Here is an 18,948-nt window from a genome sequence, read left to right on the forward strand (position 1 = left end):
TTAGATTAAAACATTTTTTTAATAAAAGTCTATATGCACATTGTCCTTTAAAAACATTGGGTTTTTTAAAAAAAAAATTGCATTTTACATATAATATAAAGCTATAAATAATATTTAGAAAACACAACTAAGCATTGTTAGAATGATATGCACAGAAAATGCAAAATACCTGCTGTATTCATCATTTGAAATAGAATATAAGGTGATTTCTAGCTTTCTCACTCCTGCTGAGATGAAATCCTTCTTTTTCTTTTTGTCTGGTTTCAACCATCTGAGGGCGGGCACATCTATTCCCTTTTTTTCAAGAACACATCTCAAAGAATTTGCTCTCAGTTGCTCTCAGAGATGGAAGTCCCCCTCCAGTTCCTCCCATACCGGTATTTAAGGCTCCAGCTGCCATGTTTAGGTGGCTGTGATGTAACTGTTGGGATTTCAAATGTAATTCTGGTGTCGAGGAGGGACCGCCGTCGTAAATGTTTAATGAACTACGAGGCACTCTGCTCGGACCGCCCAGACGTTTCGAGGCCGCCTGCAGAGGAAAAAGTCTTTTTAAAGAGTCGCCCATCTCTTTCAGGTGGAAGCCCTCGGGTGCACATGAATCATAGGGAGGTTACCATATCCAGAGAAGTGTGTGCGCACTTCTGCAAACACACACGCACTTACAGTTGCGTGCTGTCTTTCATACTTCTTTTTCCTCTTTCCTTCACTCCTTCGTGTTCCTCTCCTCCACTCGTGCTCCTCTGGGAGTTGCCTGGGTACAGTATTTCTCTTTATTGGACATCTATTCCATTTGGCAGGTGAAGTCGCCCACTTCTCACTCCTACACAACCTCTCAGCCAGTCAGAAAACACAGCCCCGATATGAGTGGGCTCAGTTCCATCGCTTATTATCATTTATTTAAGGTCTTAAAGTTGGGGATGGGCCGGTGGGCGTGGCCTGACAGCGAAGCAGCCGAGCGTGGCGTTTTACCATCTGGGCCACACTGGGATCAGCACAACACGAGTGCCTGATCCAGATACATCACGAGCCATCAACGGCTTGAAGACGCTGGCTGCTTGTCAGACAGGACAGGACGGGGGACAGAGTGCTCGCCCTGCAGGCAGCATGATAGCAGGAGCCTCTCTCCCCACTCTAACCCGTTTTTTTTTATTCCCTATCAGCAGTGCACAATATGGACAAAGTCATGCTGCTGGGATTGTTGCAGCTTAAAGTGATACACCACTATTAGGACATCAAAATATAGCCTGCTAATGTGGATTTAAAAACGTCTGTGAAAAGTTTGTAGTTTCTCACAGACAAGAAGGCTGAAGTCAACTTTAACTTATGTCAGTTTCAACGGGTTTCATTGATGACCAGGTTTCACAGTGGATAAAATGATTCCAACGAGCAGGAAGTGACCATATTTGGACGAGTTGGGGGAGGAGCCAGCGGTGGATCTGACCGATCTGATCGGAAACCTGATGATACTACGTCCCGCCCACCGATAGCTGTAATCTGACTGCACCACAGACCTGTCAATCAAACAGACACGCCCCCAAAAACAGGTCTTCTTGAATCTTCTTTTCTAATGAATGAGGGATTATTTTCAGATGGACCTCCAGAAAACTAATAAGAAGGAGTGACTTTAGCTAACAACACCGAGATAACTGATGGACACATTTTATTCACTTTGGATTTGATGAGAGAAGTTGAATGGGAGTCTATGGAGCCGGAGGCTGTTTGGAGCCGACCTCTAGTGGCACTCGCTGGTATTGCAGCTGAAGACACTTCTGGATCAGAACCATTTTACAGACCTGAAGCTATGAACTCTTATCCACACTATATCCAGTCTGGTTTTTTCATGAGTTGTTTTTTGTTCCTTAAACCCAGCCACATGTTTTTGCTAAAAAGTTTCATTTTCATCCTTTGGCATTGCAAACTGGATTCAGTTTTTAAGTGTCTTCCATTATCAAAGAGTCTTTTGATTTAAAATGTCATTTAATAGAGTGCAGCTATAAATTGAACGTGTGTATTATCTTTTGATGTGCTGTAAAATACTGACGTTATTAAGCCTTTCTGTGTTCGCTCTCTGAAAGCTCTACGGAGGTCTAATGTAACATTTGGCGGGAGTGCAGGCTGAGTGACAGACTGAAGGGTTCACTTCAGCCCGCCGGGATGTTGTTGGACTTCTGGCTACCTCCTCCTGAGCCCTGGTCACTGTAAGCAAACGACAAACCACAACGGCCCGTCGCTGGTGATGACGTAACAGCCCAGGTCTCCCTCTTCCTTTCGCCCGAGCTGCAATTCATTTATTTTTTTCCTGCTCTCTGGTCTCAGGCAGCTGCGACATCTTTATGTGCATATTTAATTCCTTCAGAGCGGTATAACCTCGGAGTACCTCAGCAGTGCCGAGCATCTGCTCCGTGATGGGACTCTTTGGTGCATTTATCCCTCCCCATGCAAAGAGCAGAGACTGGAGTGTCATGTAAATTTGATGGCAGCCTCCGCTGTTGCTTCTGCCACCGAGGGAGCGCAAAAAAAGTGAAAAATAGTTCCTCTCCTCTGCTGTTTTCTCCATGTTTTAAAAATAAATGGGCTCCACTTTAAGGTTGATTTTATAGTCTGCTTAATGTTGCTGCCAGGATGACTGGATGAAATGGCTTTTGTTAATCAAGTCAGAAGAGGATTATGGGTAAACAAGTTGTCAGTGTCACTGAGGGAGCTAATTAGGGGAGTTTTAATGATGTATTGTAGTTGCACTTTCTTTGTTGAGCTGTCATTAATTTCTGTCAATGTGTTTCTTTGTTTTCTTGTTTTTCAGAAACCTGCTAGATAGAGACACGTTTTCCAAGTCTGATCCAAGTAAGCCTGTCTTTCATCTCTCTCTCACACACACACACACACACACACACACACACACACACACACACACACACACACACACACACACACACACACACAAAATCTACCACTGCACATGGACATGTGGACATTAAATTCTGCAGACAAACAGAAATATCCACAGACAAACATCCACCACATGCAGGCAGATTATAACTGTACAAACACAGGCTTGCATGCACACACACACACACACACACACACACACACACACACACACACACACACACACGGACACGTACGCCGCCTGTGTGATTCAGTAGACATTTGCATATGTCAGGGGTCGTATTCGTCACTGTTCTCTGTTCCCAGTGTGAGTGAGGGGAACCGGATCATCTTCACACACAAACCAGCCACTTCCATCCTACAGATTAAAAGCCCCCCCCCCCTCCCACACACACACACTTGCTTGACAGCAGGGGTTCAATTTGGCGACTGGTCCAGTGGTTTTTAAAGGCCCAGTCTGCTCTCCAACAGTAATTCGCTTCAATAGAGAAACATAAAACGTTGGTTTAAAGTTTTTCCTTGTAAATAAACTGAGTTCTCATTTTGGAGAATGAGTTTGTGTTTTAACATGTAAACACAGCGGCTCGGTGTCAGACCTTAATACTTTTATCATACAGAATAAATTGTGTTGTCACACCATCAAAAAAACTGATTATAACAGCCTGAACCAACAGACATGATGCGTCATGAAGGTCTCAGTTGAAGAGAACCTTTTCTCATTAAGTACTTCTACAATGTGTTTGTAACATTTAACATGAAAAAGCTCCTCAATTATATAGATGGAAAAGAGAAAGAAGAATGTTTTCACCTTCAGTTGAGGAGCATTAATCACACCTCTGGGATTGATGTCACCCCCTGCGCACCTCTGAATGCTGCTCACCTTCACACTCACCCACTCTGGACCAGCTGAGCAGGAAGAAGGTTATACAAACCAACATTTATTAAACTATCTTTACACGAGTAAAGTGGTGGAACATTAAAGTGTGTGCCTACGACCACCTCTCTGATCACCTCTGCACATCGTGTACGAGCTACCATCAAAAAGATCAGACTTGTTCCTGTTTCGCATGAATGGAGAACACAAACATCATCCATCAGTGATGTCTCCAGACCATCAGTGAGATCATCATCCATCAGTGATGTCATCAACCATCAGTGATGTCATCATCCATCAGTGATGTCATCGTTGGTTTGTGAACGTTATGAATCCTCCAGTTCAGATTCTGTCCGTCACCATCTTTGTTAGTTCGGAGCGGTTTGGAGCAGGAAGTGACCATATTTGGACGAGCTGGGGGAGGAGCCAGAGGTGGATCTGACCGATCTGATCGGAAACCTGAGGATACTACGTCCCGCCCACCGATAGCTGTCACCTGACTGCACCACAGGCCTGTCAATCAAACAGACACGCCCCCAAAAACAGGTCTTCTTGAATCTTCTTTTCTAATGAATGAGGGATTATTTTCAGATGGACCTCCAGAAAACTAATAAGAAGGAGTGACTTTAGCTAACAACACCGAGAGAACTGATGGACACGTTTTATTCACTTTGGATTTGATGAGAGAAGTTGAATGGGAGTCTATGGAGCCGGAGGCTTTTTGGAGCCGACCTCTAGTGGCACTCGCTGGGATTGCAGCTGAAGACACTTCTGGATCGGAACCATTTTTTAGAGCCAGAAGCTACAAACACTTTTATATTCAGTCTGTGTTTTTTTCATGAGTTGTTTTTTGTTCCTTAAACCCAACCATACGTTTTTGCTAAAATTTTCATTTTCATCCTCCACAAGAAAATGTCTAACTTTCACGCCTAAACAGCGCAGAGCGTGGCTATCTCACGTTTTGGTGATATTGCAGTTTAAGGCACTTCTTTCAGACCTGAAAGCTACGTCCGCTTTTATATCCGGTCTATGAATGTGCAGCAGAGTGATGTGCATGGAGCAGGAAGTCTACGTTACGTCACTTGGTCACCATCAGTACCTGACTTTTGCCCACCCGTTTTGGGAACAGGAAGAAGTTGCAGGGAGCCGAATGTGGCAGTTAGGGATGATGGGGAGCTACGCTTGTTTAGTTGCGGTTGAAAAACTTGTTGGAGAACCAAACTGCCACTTTAGGTTGTTTCCTCTGAATGTTTTTTTCCTCAGAACGTCACAGTAGAACTCGGTGTTGACGGTCTGGACCTGAAGGACGATTTCATGGTGCACAACCTTGCACACGTCAAGGAAACCGTCCCGGTTGCTCTCCTGACTCGACGCTCTTTTTACGGTCGAGGAAAGTGATGTTCTGCCCTTCTAGAAATGTGAACGCCTCCTAAAACACCTCATTTGGCTCGTTGCTTTCTGAAGCACTTCGAGGGTTTCCTTTTTTTTCTGAGTTTGACACAAAATCCACGGTGACGTGACGTAACTCTGAATACTTCCTCATGAAGGTTACTGCTTCCCCATGCTACGTGCTCATTACTCAACTTTTTAATCAGACCTAGAAAATTGTGACAGACGACTGCGTAATGATTGGTGTGAATGTCTGTAAGAGAAATAATATATGAACGTGATCGACAAATCTGACAGTCACAGTCTCATAAGACAAATACGTTGTTTGTCTGATTTAGTAATTACTTGTTGATCAATAGTTTCTGATTTCAGTCGGGCTACTGTTAGATCACCTTATTGAGTTCCTCCGTGGCTGCTCGTCTCCAGAAGATATTAAGAATTTAAGCAGCTTCGAAGCTCTTTTTAATTAGTAAAATCAAGATTTGCCTCGCAGCCCTTTAATTGCAAATTCAAATGGATTCATGCCAGACTAAATGCTGAGAACAGATCCTGTCATCCTCACACACACGGCCCACGTGCACCGGCCCGCCCGAGGACGGTAGGAGTTCCTTGGTGTTTTTTGTCTGTCATTCCTGCTTTGTTTTCCGGAACAAATTGTGACAGTCCTGTCAGATAGCAGCTCTCTGAAAAAAACACGATTGGAGGAAAACACTTTGAGGTGTATTAAAATTATGAAGTATCTTACTCACCCTCTATTTATCCACGGTTTGTTTAGTGCTCATTTTTTTAGCATCACCTTTCTCGAAAACCTGAATATTCAACGCTTTGCCACCTGAGTGCCGCGAGTGCAACCCGGCGGCGGTCTTAGTCTTTGGTCGGTTGTGTGTGAACTCATAATTGATGAGCTCCCAGAATTTGCGGATTGGACCTTTAAATGTCAGACGGTGGGAAAGGAGGATGAGCATCCCTGCCCGCCCCAACGTTTATGCAAGGAGGCACTTGTGCTGCGTCCATGTCTCTGCTCTGCTGACAGCACTGGCCCCAGTCACACAGCATTAGACCGCCTCAGCAGAGCCGCGCACACACACTCTCACACACTCTCACACACACTCTCACACACACTCTCACACACACTCGCGCACACACACTCTCACACACACTCTCACACACACTCGCGCACACACACTCTCATACACACTCTCACACACACAAAAGCGCACACATACAGGGCCTCAGGCAAGCTCACGTACCATATTCATATTAGCCTATAAAGCTGAACAACAATCCAGTGTTTCTCTTTTTTTGTGCGTGTTTGTGTGCTTACATGTGTGTGTGTGTGTGTGTGTGTGTGTGTGTGTGTGTGTGTGTGTGTGTGTGTGTGTGTTGTGCATGAATGTGGACGTGCTTTGATCAGTGTGCTTCAGCAGATTGGAAAAGGGCATTAAGCAGACACGAACATTATCAAAGTACGCGCCGTCGCTATCTCCCACATTCAAAACGGAGATGTTGTTAGCAGCATCATCATCCTCAGCTTGACGAGCAGGACGAGTTGAAAGTGCAGCGGCACCGACGGGCGAGGGTGCGTTGCTATTTACAGGCGTGTGATTGATGTATCGCTTTTTTCTCCCGTACAATAACGCAGAGACCATGTGTCATCCGACGCTTCACGGCAAGATTAAAGGCCGGCTGTATATCCGGCCAGCTGAGTGCCAGCTGGCTGCACACCACCCACAATGCAACGTATACGGCACGCAGAGCAGCGGTCGGCCAGCACCCGGCTCGACCGCCGCTCTGCGCACTGAGCACTCTGAGCACTTCTGCAGGGTGAAAAAACATCAGTAATAATATAGTGCAACTTCAGCCCTCCTCTAAAAGATGAAATGTCTTTTTTTTTTGGGTGTAAAAAGTGGGTTTGAAACTGTCACGGCTGCTAATGAAGCCATGAATAAATCAGTCAATTCATCTGTTGGTGGCAGCTCATACATTAACTCAGGCATAAATTTACAATTAATTAATGCTGCTGTTAATGTGGAAGGTGTTTCCTCCCTAATCAGATGTGACATGATCGACTCAACTACATTTTTTCTTTCACGGAGCTCTCAGAGCGTCTCGTCTCTGATGTGGTTGGTTTTTTTTGTGTGCCAGGCTGACAGCACCTTTTTATTTTAGAGTTCATAAGTGGATTTACCTTTTGGCCTCAATAAGCTTCTTCCCTGTAGATAAAATATAAATTCCCGCCTTCATCCTTAAAGCTTGTCAGAATTGATCTTCTTGCTTTTCTGTGCAAATAGACGGTTTGAAGTCAGAAACGGTAAAGAAACATTTCAATTGCTTTTTTTTTTGTCTCTACTGTGAGAAAATTGAAGGTGATTTAACCATAAATCAGACGCTGAACATGTGACAGATGTGTTGGAAGACCGTAAAGGCGGTCACAAGCAGTCCTACAAAAACATGGCGTAACCGTGGTGAAATAAAAACCAACCAGCGTCGCTGTTGTAAACCTGCGATCATCTGAGCTCCACTGAACTCCTCAACCAGTTCACCAGCGCCTCCGTGGAGCCCCCCGGGGGGTCTGCAGGCCAGGCGGACCATCTTAGTGGTTTCTGAGCACTCAACATAAGCTGACAGGCTTGAATCTGCTGCTTTCGTAGCTTTACTTTTTTTTTGTGCGCGTGTGCAACCAAACAGGACAAGGACAGGCAGAGGTTGTTGTTGTGGCCTTTTAGAGCTGAGGATCATTGTTACTCAGGTGGAATGGGTTGGAAACGGGTTCCTCTCTCCGCCTCCCTCCAGAGGTGTGTTTTCAGATGGTTCCTAGAGGATGAAGCTCCGGTCAGAGCGGTGAACAGCCGCCAATCAAAAACAGGAGTGTGTGTTTTGGGTTGGTTAATGTAAGCCTTCTCAGCAGGTTCGGGTAGCTGGGTTACAGCACTCATCTTTATTTCAGAGCTAATCTATGTGGTGCAAGTTTCCTCTGTAAATCTATCTCTTTTTATTTTCTTCAAACAAAACAGGTTAACGGACAAATTAGCAGGTTAGCAGCAGCTTTGTTGGTTCGGTCAGTGACAGTCGCACCCGTCAGTTATTGGATGGAGATATTCAGTAACAACTTATTTCTCGCTATGTTACTGTAAGTCCAATAAAAGCCCAATAAAATATGTGCATTTTTAAACCCAGCCGACCTGAACGTGGGGACAGAGGACGCTCGGCTGCTCATCACCAGTCGTCCCGGCTGCAGATCTCCTGATGAGACAACTGTGACAAGAGCAGCTGATTTGGAGAATAATCCACGCGTGACATAAAACTGTAATGAAACCAAATGTAGGCGACACATTTCCTTTAATGTTATATAATTTACATCACAATAATTTCCTTCATTATTACTGTTTGGGAATTTGTGGCATTTTGTATCAATGTATTTCTGGGGAAGTTTATCTGGTCACCTGTTTGCTACACCTGTTGTTTGTATGTGTAACGACAGCTGCTGACCACATCACCAGACCCTCCACCCGGTGCAAACATCCAGCCCCCCCCCCTTCCCCCTCCAATACATGACATATCACCAATGACAGGGAATAAGGTCATTGAACAAACAAATTAGCATTTCCCAGCACGCCTTCTTCCTTTTGTAACTTTAAAGAATGAAGTAACCAAATTAAATGGGTCAAACTGATGTTTCAAAATAATATTCATTTGAATAAAAACATGACATTTTTACTTAATCTGTGTTATATAAGCTGAATACGTTATCTAACTAAGTTATTGCTTTTTCTTGGACTTAAAACACAGGTCTTTGCAACCTGGTATCCCGGCAAAGCATGAAATAGCCACGCCGGTCCACTACAGCAAAACGTGAGATAGACACGCTTTGGGCCGTCTAGGCGTGGAAGTTACACGTTTTGAAAGCATGAAACTTCCATCCACGTAAATGTCACGAGATCATGTAACTGAAGTCAGAGGCAACAAAATATATTTTTTAGCAGTATTAAGAGGAAGGCGGGATGGCTTTGTGTTAATAGTCCCAGACTACCACGATGAGGTTTGAATACGGAAGTGACAGCGTTTTTGTTCAGTTGTTTTTTGTTTGCTAACCTTTCACAAGTTAGTTTTCCTGTAAAGCACATGACACGACGCATGCAGTAAGTTTCATTTTCGTCCACTACAGGAAACCGTGTAACTTTCCCTCCTAGACAGCCCAAAGCGTGGCTATTTCACATTTTGCTGTAGTTTTGACCGGCGTGTCTATTTCACATTTTGCCATGATTCTGGGTTGGTTGAGAGGTCTGTGTTTGTCCCATCGAACCACGTCCGACCTCTACCATACACAGACTTTACCAATCTTTATACTTCATCACATGACCTCCTTCTTTGACCCAGGTCATTCATGCGTGTACTTTTCACGCCTAAACGCCAAGGCGAAGCAAAACGTGACACTGACAGAGTATTCTTTTGTGGACAGATAACCGGCTGAATAATGACTGAAATACAGGAGCGTGTGACTTATTTCATAATACTACAAAATGTAGTTTACATCAAAAGACAACCAGGTAATCTAATTAAGAAAGACCCGAGTTAGTAAGAAGAGAGATAAGACACAATTTAATGACATTTTGTTTTCACATAATAAAGATAAAATCCTGAACTTTAATGAACAGTCTGCATAAGTTTTTCCACCAACACACTATTAACTCTTTCGTAATGTTAATCAGTCGAAACTAATTTACAAGTGTCTGGTCCCAGGGGATCTCAGAGATGTCAGCCGCTGCTGTGTGTGTGTGTGTGTGTGTGTGTGTGTGTGTGTGTGTGTGTGTGTGTGTGTGTGTGTGTGTGTGTGTGTGTGTGTGTGTGTGTGTGTGTGTGTGTGTGTGTGTGTGTGTGTGTGTGTGTGTGTGTGTGTGTGTGTGTGTGTAAATACAGTAGAGGCTGCTAGAATGTAAATGAAATGTCATTTTAGTGCCAGCTGAATGCCTCTCTCTTGTCTCACTGATAGTCCATCATCAAAAAACACTCCAGGACCCCTTCAGATGGAGATGCTCGAATGTCAATAAGGAGGACTTTCCGCCCACACAAACACTCATAGATCCCATCCTCACCCCCCCTCGCTCTTCCCTCTCCCTCCTCACTGAAATATCATCACGCTGCAAGGCAAAGTTCTAGTGACATTTAATTAGGGAGTTTTCCTCTCGTGGTGGGGTCTGGGGAAAGAACACGCTCTCAGCTGACTTCTCAGCGATGTTTGTTCACTGTTAAACACTCTTCAATGATTCTAACCTCCTCTCTGTTTCTCATTCAACAGTCTGTGTCCTGTACGTTCAAGGAATAGCCAACAGGGAGTGGAGGGAGGTGAGTACAGGGCTGGGATGTTGGGGGATTGTTTAGAAATGCCACCAATGCAGCATATTGGAAAGTCATACTGAAGCAGTATCATGTTTTTTTTGGAAAACCTGCCTGTGAGCCAGCTTACAGTTTGTTATAATAATAATAATAAGACAATCAGTCTCTCCAGGAGTTTTTAACATGTATTTTTCACTTTTTTTTATAAGTACTACCTGATAAAGGAATAAATCGGTCATCACTTCCTGTGATAATAATCCTGCTGCACATCACAGAAATATTTTAGTTCTCATCTTTATTCATTTATTTATTGAACTTAGAGAAACGTGGAGCTAAAAGTTACAAACAATAATAAAAGCTGTGTATGTTTCCAGAACAGACCGTCTGTGACTGGAATATAGAAACAAGGACGACATCAGCTGTCAAAATAAGAGCTTTAGATGCTGTTTAATTCATGTTCATTCAACACATAGACCTGCTGGATGAAACCAACAAAGAGACGTCTCTGACAACTGGACGTGTGGACAAAACTCATTTAACATCCAGTAATATGGAATCACTTCCTTTGATCACAAACATTTAATCACATCATTTTAATGTGAAGACCACATTTCACTTCCTGTTTCTCCTCTTGTTCCTGTTTCTCCAGTGAACAGAGTTTTATTTGGAGATGAAAACAGGAGCAGAGACTTTCTGACTGTAAATGAGGAGTTATTGTTAATAAAGTCAGTTTTGTTTGAAAAGACTTATTTTATGTTGTTAATACTTTCAGCACAGATTCTGTTGATGATGTTTTTTTGCAGAAAAATCGGAGGAATTTAAAAAATTGCAAATATTGCCGAGTTTGCTTGACTTTGTGTTAACTTCTGCAATTTCTTGGAGGGACTGAACATGATGTTTTATTGCTCCAGGAAAGGCCAGGTTAACATTTGTTGTTTTGTTTACTTCTTTTGTTCTGAGCATCTTAACAGTCCTCTGCAGGCATTTCTTTTCTGGAAGTGTAAAAATGTTTCGTTACTATCGCTGGGTATTCACGTTATATCCGAGGTCTTTAATGGCCTTCTCATTTATCAGAGAGACAACCTTATTTTGTGTTGCTGTTCTTTCTCTGTTTGGGTTGATGGTACCTTTGAGCTTGAATAATTATCCCCAGGTTGTCTGACAAACATTTAATATAATCCTGGAGTTGTTTGTTTCACAAATGCAATTTGTAAGCACTTCTTGCATGGAGATGATGTTTTACAAAGTATTGTCATTTGCTAATTGCAGATACATTTGTGCTACTGCACGAGCCACAATATTGGAGTGAAACCTTCTTTAAAATAATTTGACGCAATGATCTCAAATTGAAAACTGTGGCTGCAAATAAACAGACAACGGGTGTAATTTAGTGAATATTTGACCTCCGCAACCATTAGGAAGTATTTTTATGGGCCCATTTTGGATTAGCCAGAATAAGTCTTTGGGCAACTTTATATTTCACATAAGTAACCGAGCATTTCAAATGATCACATGACAGATGGAAACCAAATCAAACTTTTTTTTTTCCTAAAAACAAAATTCGCAAAATGTGCCCAGACTGGTGCATCCACATCTCACAGGTCGTCTTCACAGAGGCCATTTTAGCAGATCTCAGACAGCTCGTCAGGCTCAGTGCTTCATTGTAGGACGTGACTAAACTCTCAGCAGCTTCTGGTGAACTTCATCATTATATTTGAAATTTGGCATCTTGACCTGTTTTTACATTGACAACAGATTTTATATTTTTGTCACATTATTGGTACAAAATTCACATAAACACAATTTTTTTATAATTGCACCTTCACAAAGCTAAAATAAAATATATAACATCAAACAGGGCTATTTTTCCAGGTGTGTAGTTGAAGTGATTTTTGCAGCCATTAACCAAAGATCACCTTTCTCATTTGTCTTGTAGTTCGGAAGAACAGAAGTCATCGACAACACCCTGAACCCCGACTTTGTCCGCAAATTCGTCCTCGACTATTTCTTCGAGGAGAGACAGAATCTGCGCTTCGACCTGTGAGTCAACGATGAACTTCTGCATGTTGACGTGTGTTCGTCTTTGTGTATTTTATAGTCGATTGATTGTCAATTATTTCCGAATGGTTTTTGTAAAGTATTTTTGCTTGAATTTTCCATCCCTTGCATCTGTGTGTGTTGTGCAGGCGTGGGTGAAAGTGCTGCTTTGTGCGGAGCAAAGTTAAGACTGAAATATTCATGGTTTGCGCCGAGGGAGATGTAAGTCTTCTCTCTTCTGAATAAAAAAACAAGTTTTCATGCCACGTTTTCAGCAGCGTTTCCATTTGAAGTTCTTCCATTCATACAACGCTGTGGGACAAAAGGGGGCCAGATGGCCACCGTGAATCACACGTTTCTTCATGGTTATAGCATGTTTGCTCTCATCTTGGTATCCAAGACAAAGATAGGTTTACCTTACAGCAATATGTTAATGCAATCACCTTAAATTATTATTTTAAACATAAAGTCCCATTTTAGGGTGCTGTGTCGTGCACAGAGAGCCCTGATGAAAGTAACAAATGACCTCCTTTTAACAGCACATGCAGAAGTCTTAATCCTTTTAGACTGAAGTGCGGCATTTGACACAGTTGATCATACAATTTTAATTGACTGCCTTAAGCACTGGGTGGGTATCTCCGGGTCAGCGCACAGTTTTCTCAGAGCTCACCGCTCAAGTAGAAGCTGCTCTGTTAAAACAGGTGATTCTTCAGCTGCAGAAAAAACAACCACGTCGTGCTCCTGGATCGTATTTTGTACGATCATTTCTGCAATATATGTGTGTTGAGTAAATTTCCGAAGATATCCCGGTGGATTAATTTGTATTTGAACACTTTAGACTCAAGAACGTCAACGATGACTCCTCAGTCAAAGAACATGAGCAGAAACAATGATTCTGATTGGATTCATTGATAAATAAACACCAACATTAGATCGACGATATCAAGACGCTGGCACATTGAAAGGACCTGCAGCAGCAAACAGCACAGGTGCGTCATTAGAATGAGGGGAAGAAGTGTCAAGTACAGGTTTGGTAATATGAGACATTAATCAGCTGGTAGTTGATGAGACAGCCAGTGATTTAAAGCACGAATCAAGCAGCTGATGTAGATCAAACCTGTATTTCTTCACCTGAGCTAATGCTGCGTATCGGGACCAGTACCCAACATTTATGAGCAACACTGAAAACCATGTTACATGAAGAAGAGCTGCGTTCTGGAGATAAGAAATCCATCCAACCGGGGTCACGGGGGGGCGGAGGCAGCGTGCACCCCGGACAGATTGGCAGTCTATCGCAGGGCGTCGGAATACAATAGTTTTTATTTTAATTTAATTAAATATATATATAGTTTATATCAAACGTGTCAGAATTAATAATAACGTGAACGGAGCGCTGCACAGAAATGTGCACGAAGAATTAGGACGCTATAAACCTTTGAGTTAAGTATTTATTATGCTGCTGGATCAACATGAACATGACAAACTTGAGTTGGAAATCAAACTTGTGTCAAATCTGATGAATTTGAACCTTGGATTTCTTGTGGACAGTTTAATTATCATTTGGGCTGTTGGTTTGGTTTTGCTGAGGTTTTTGTTGTTGTTTGTTGTTGTTGTTTGGCATAGTTGGGCTGTTGGTTTTGTTATTGAAAACTTGTTTAATCATAAAATAAATAAAAAAATGATTTGAAACCCAAATGTGCATTTACCAGCAGTCAGAAAAACACACGTTGATGTTCAAGTGTCGTAACTCTGAAGGCTACAGGTTCCCACTGCTCCATGAACAATCTCCTGCTGTAGATATTAAATTATATCCAGGGTAAAGCCAAGTTAACTTTCATCATAATAGAAATTTGTTTTTAAAGTTGTGTAATCTTGCTGGTTTGTAAACTGGCAGCTTACTTGTCTAGTTGGCGAAAAGTAGAAAGATTTGATTGACATACAGTGAGGAAGTTGTCCTGATTGGTTCTTTGGGTTCAGGTATGTTAATATTGACAGATTTCTTTATGATAATAATAACACAGTTGAATTTCCTCTCATCCACATCATGTACACTTTATTTGAGGTCACGGTGCTGCTGAGTTAAAAAACAAGTCGGGTTTCATGTAGCCCTAAAACATGAGCTGTCCGAGTGGTTATGATAATTTTCTCTATTGTGCTGCCGCCTCACGCATCTTCTCTGTGTTTTCCAGCAGTAGGTTCTGAAATATGAAATGGCTCTCATTTGTTTGTTTACTTTTTCTCCTGTCAGCGGAGCCACATGCTGCGTACAAGCTGTGGGAGGTTACAGTGAAGGTCAAGGAGAGAAGCAAGCTGTTTCTGTGTGTGTGTGTGTGTGTGTGTGTGTGTGTGTGTGTGTGTGTGTGTGTGTGTGTGTGTGTGTGTGTGTGTGTGTGTGTGTGTGTGTGTGTGTGTGTGTGTGTGTGTGTGTGTGTATAACTGTGTGTCAGATATTAATGAATATCTGGGAATGTAAGTATGTGTTCAGGTTTATGTTTGTCCTTTTTTAGGGGTAAAGTGTGAATATAAAGTGTGTGTGGTGAACGTATGTGTGATTTTTCCGGTTGTATGAATCATTGTTGTGATATTTTGTATATGTGTGTGTGTGTGTGTGTGTCTTTTATCATTTGTGTGTACATTATATTCCTGCAGACTTTGTATCTTGTAAGATGTTAAAAGCAGACAAGTAGGGCTGAGTATCAAAGTTAAATACTTTACTAAATAAAGTATTTAAGTCATTAATATATAAATAAAATACTAAATTGCTTTGATACTGTGTTGTATCAAAAACAACCTCATCATTCGTAGACTTAACAAGCGTCGTGGTCATCAGCTGTGAGGCTCCGCCCCCCGTCATTAAACACAGTTGCAGCAGAGAAACAGACAAATTAGCGCGACTCGATGACAGAAACATACACGAGCGACTCTGATACTGCGCTGACATGAAACGGATGCACAGGATCTAAGTCAATAAATCGTAGTTACTGGACGTAACTGCAGTTCTATGAGTACGTGTTCAGTAACGGGACTGGTGGCACGTCTGTCTGACGCCGGCAAGCTGGCACAGAACATCGGTAGATTTTAGTGACGAGTGATTGTCTGTAAATTATAGCTACAGAAAATCACCTGGGTTACACTCTCCCCCTCTAAATGCATGAAAACTATACATTTGTATAATGATGTGTCAATTCAGTTTCTTTTTCTTTAAATAGATTTGATTAAATTGCTTCAAAGTCGAGGTATCGAAACTGGGATTGAAGATTTTTGAATGACACAGAGCGTTTACTGACATGCAGTGAAGTGTCTCTGTGTGTGTGTGTGTGTGTGTGTGTGTGTGTGTGTGTGTGTGTGTGTGTGTGTGTGTGTGTGTGTGTGTGTGTGTGTGTGTGTGTGTGTGTGTGTGTGTGTGTGTGTGTGTGTGTGTGTGTGGTCTGGCCTGGCCAGGTCCTGCAGGGCTTCTTGTGAGTGGCAGAGCAGCAGACTCCTGTTTTCTGGCCTGATGGCTCTGTGATCAACTGTAACCAGGGCACATCCGCCCCTGCGCACATGTGCTGCCCTCAGAACAAGGAAGATGTCCAAACACACACACACACACACACACACACACTCACCCCCACAGGGCGCCTCTGTCCTGAGGTCTGAAAACAGTTTTACTGTATCTCCTGCAGCTCCCTCCTCCCTTCATTACCTCCACCTCCCTTCTTCCTACATGAGGTCTGAAAACAGCCGGACGGCACCGAGCTCCCCACAAAACCACCCGTATAGATGCTCCAACATCCCACGCTCTCTTTACCCGAACACCCCCAAAGCCACAACACACTTCTTTGCTTCCTTTGCTGCCATCCGTGCCTGGAAATCCTGTTAACAGCATCTCACTGCTGGCCACACTCAGCGCTCCTCACCTCCTTTCTTTTTTTAAGATTTGAAACTGGAGATGCTCAGTGAAGCCAGTGGAAGACCCCTGGCTGGGTAGTTCTCTAATCAACTGTGGCAAATTAAATCAGACCTCGAAAAAATCAATTGAAATATCCCCCCAAAAAGGAATAAAAGAACAAATATAGCTGTATTAACTCTGTTTATTTCACTGGATTTAAGTCTTCTTTTTTTTTTTAGACCCAAATGTAAAAATTTATTTCATGCTTCAAATTTTGTATTTGTTTGTAGAAAGACTGTTATTTTCCATTCTAATTTACTTATGGGTCTTAATTTTGTAATATTCAAGTAGTCATTAAAAAAAAACACAAAAAATTGATTACTATTTGCGACTATCGTTTTTCTTTATTTTCCCCATTTTCACCGCTGCCTGCTTGTAATGCGTTACTCCCGTCAGAAGGTGGCGGTAATGTTATTGAACACTGTGAGTAGAAGAAGAGCACGTTGTCCGGCCACATCGACTCAATATAAAAGAGTTCGTAGCTTCAGGTCTGTAAAATGGTTCTGATCCAGAAGTGTCTTCAGCTGCAATACCAGCGAGTGCCACTAGAGGTCGTCTCCAAAAAGCCTCCGGCTCCATAGACTCCCATTCAACTTCTCTCATCAAATACAAAGTGAATAAAATGTGTCCATCAGTTATCTCGGTGTTGTTAGCTAAAGTCACTCCTTCTTATTAGTTTTCTGGAGGTCCATCTGAAAATAATCCCTCATTCATTAGAAAAGAAGATTCAAGAAGACCTGTTTTTGGGGGCGTGTCTGTTTGATTGACAGGCCTGTGGTGAGGACGACAGAAGTTAATTAATAAGTTAATCATTGAATAGTATTTTTGTTTGAAATGCAAAATCTCTAATCTTCCTGTATGGACCTGATCTAAAAACTGGAGGGTCACGATTTCCTTCTTTTCTACATCCGTATCGTTGTTCATATACCACGTTGTGGATAATCTGGAGACCAATTAGAGCCTTGAACGCACAGTACGGTGAAAACACGCGTGTTGTATGTCGTATCATGAAGCTGTTGGTGAACCGAGCTCGAGTGTCTCTACGGCCCCGTTTGTTAGTGTGCCGTCATTAGTCATCATTGCTCTGTTCAAACGGAGCTCTGAGCGCACACACACACACACACACACACACACACACACACACACACACACACACACACACACACACACACACACACACACACACACACACACATACACACTCCCCCGCAAGACAGACAGCACAGGAACCAAAGAGAAATCCTGCCTGGCCTGGTGCCAGTGCAAAGTGATGTCATCTACATAAACACACAGCAAATGTGCACTCACAAGGCGCCGAGGGACATCTACAAACACTCGTGTGTGTGTGTGTGTGTGTGTGTGTGTGTGTGTGTGTGTGTGTGTGTGTGTGTGTGTGTGTGTGTGTGTGTGTGTGTGTGTGTGTGTGTGTGTGTGTGTGTGTGTGTGTGTGTGTGTGTGTGTGTGTGTGTGTGTGTGTGTGTGTGTGTGTGTGTGTGTGTGTGTGTGTGTGTGTGTGTGTGTGTGTGTGTGTGTGTGTGTGTGTGTGTGTGTGTGAGACCAAATCAGCATACATACATCCATGGTATGTTTTATTTTTATCGCTCTCGCCCTCTTTGGGGATTTCATCATTAAATAAAATTGAATGAATGATTTATGAACATTTGGGAGTGACGGAGGCGAATAGAACATGAAGCCCACCTGTGCATTTTGCTGGCGGCACGTTGCGTAACAACAGCGTGTTTCCTTGTTCTTATGGTTTACATTAGCAGCAGCGCCGTACCGGAGCCCGGTGCCATCCCGCCGTGACACACCGCGTCCCCCGGTTCTGTCAGCAGGCGCCTTATCGTACATGGCATGCTGTCTGTAGGAAGTAACGCTCAGGCTCTCCCTTTTACACACTCCGCTGCACCCTGCTGCACACACACACACACACACACACACACACACACACACACACACACACACACACACACACACACACACACACACACACACACACACACACACACACACACACACATATTGACGCACAGCTGATACACCGGAGAAGGTTCCATGTTGCAGCAAGTGAATAAAGGTGGATGAATTGCTCTCTGGAGAGGCCGGTAGATCACATGATCTGCTTAACGTTGCTGTTACTGATGGTTTTGGATGGATGTTTGTTCCTTCATTGCACGGACAAATATTTCAGGTGTGGATTTGTCATTTGTTGTACCTTTGAATTAGTTTCTTTGCTGTCACGTGGGAATTTATGAATTGTTCAATTTGTCAACTATAAGCTTAGTGGGCGACAAAAAAATGTAGACTACTTAAAGAGGAAGCCCACACATCAAAATGTGTTTACAGATGTTAAAGAAGGTTGTATAAGGTACCTTAAGTAATGAACTTGAGTCAGTGTTTGTTACAGCCATAAAACTGACTGTGTGGAGTGAGACAGAAGTGAGCTCAGGAGACACCTGCAGCTCACACCTTATCACTACTTAAGGCTGAACCACTG

General features: G+C 42.8%; 1 protein-coding gene across 1 annotated transcript in view; it reads left to right on the top strand.

The window, feature by feature from the left end:
- LOC138630272 (copine-8-like) overlaps positions 1–18,948 on the top strand; it is a 61,575-nt gene that overhangs the window by 9,438 nt on the left and 33,189 nt on the right. The window contains exons 2-4 of the mRNA XM_069714501.1: positions 2,801–2,841; positions 10,446–10,492; positions 12,420–12,523. Of these exons, the coding sequence (XP_069570602.1) occupies positions 2,801–2,841; positions 10,446–10,492; positions 12,420–12,523 (192 nt within the window). The remainder of the gene's footprint in view (positions 1–2,800; positions 2,842–10,445; positions 10,493–12,419; positions 12,524–18,948) is intronic.

This window comes from Brachyistius frenatus, unplaced genomic scaffold, assembly GCF_029030835.1.
Source record: "Brachyistius frenatus isolate BFR_SWC_R1_liver_20210118 unplaced genomic scaffold, ASM2903083v1 Contig_131, whole genome shotgun sequence".
Lineage (NCBI taxonomy): Eukaryota > Metazoa > Chordata > Actinopteri > Embiotocidae > Brachyistius > Brachyistius frenatus.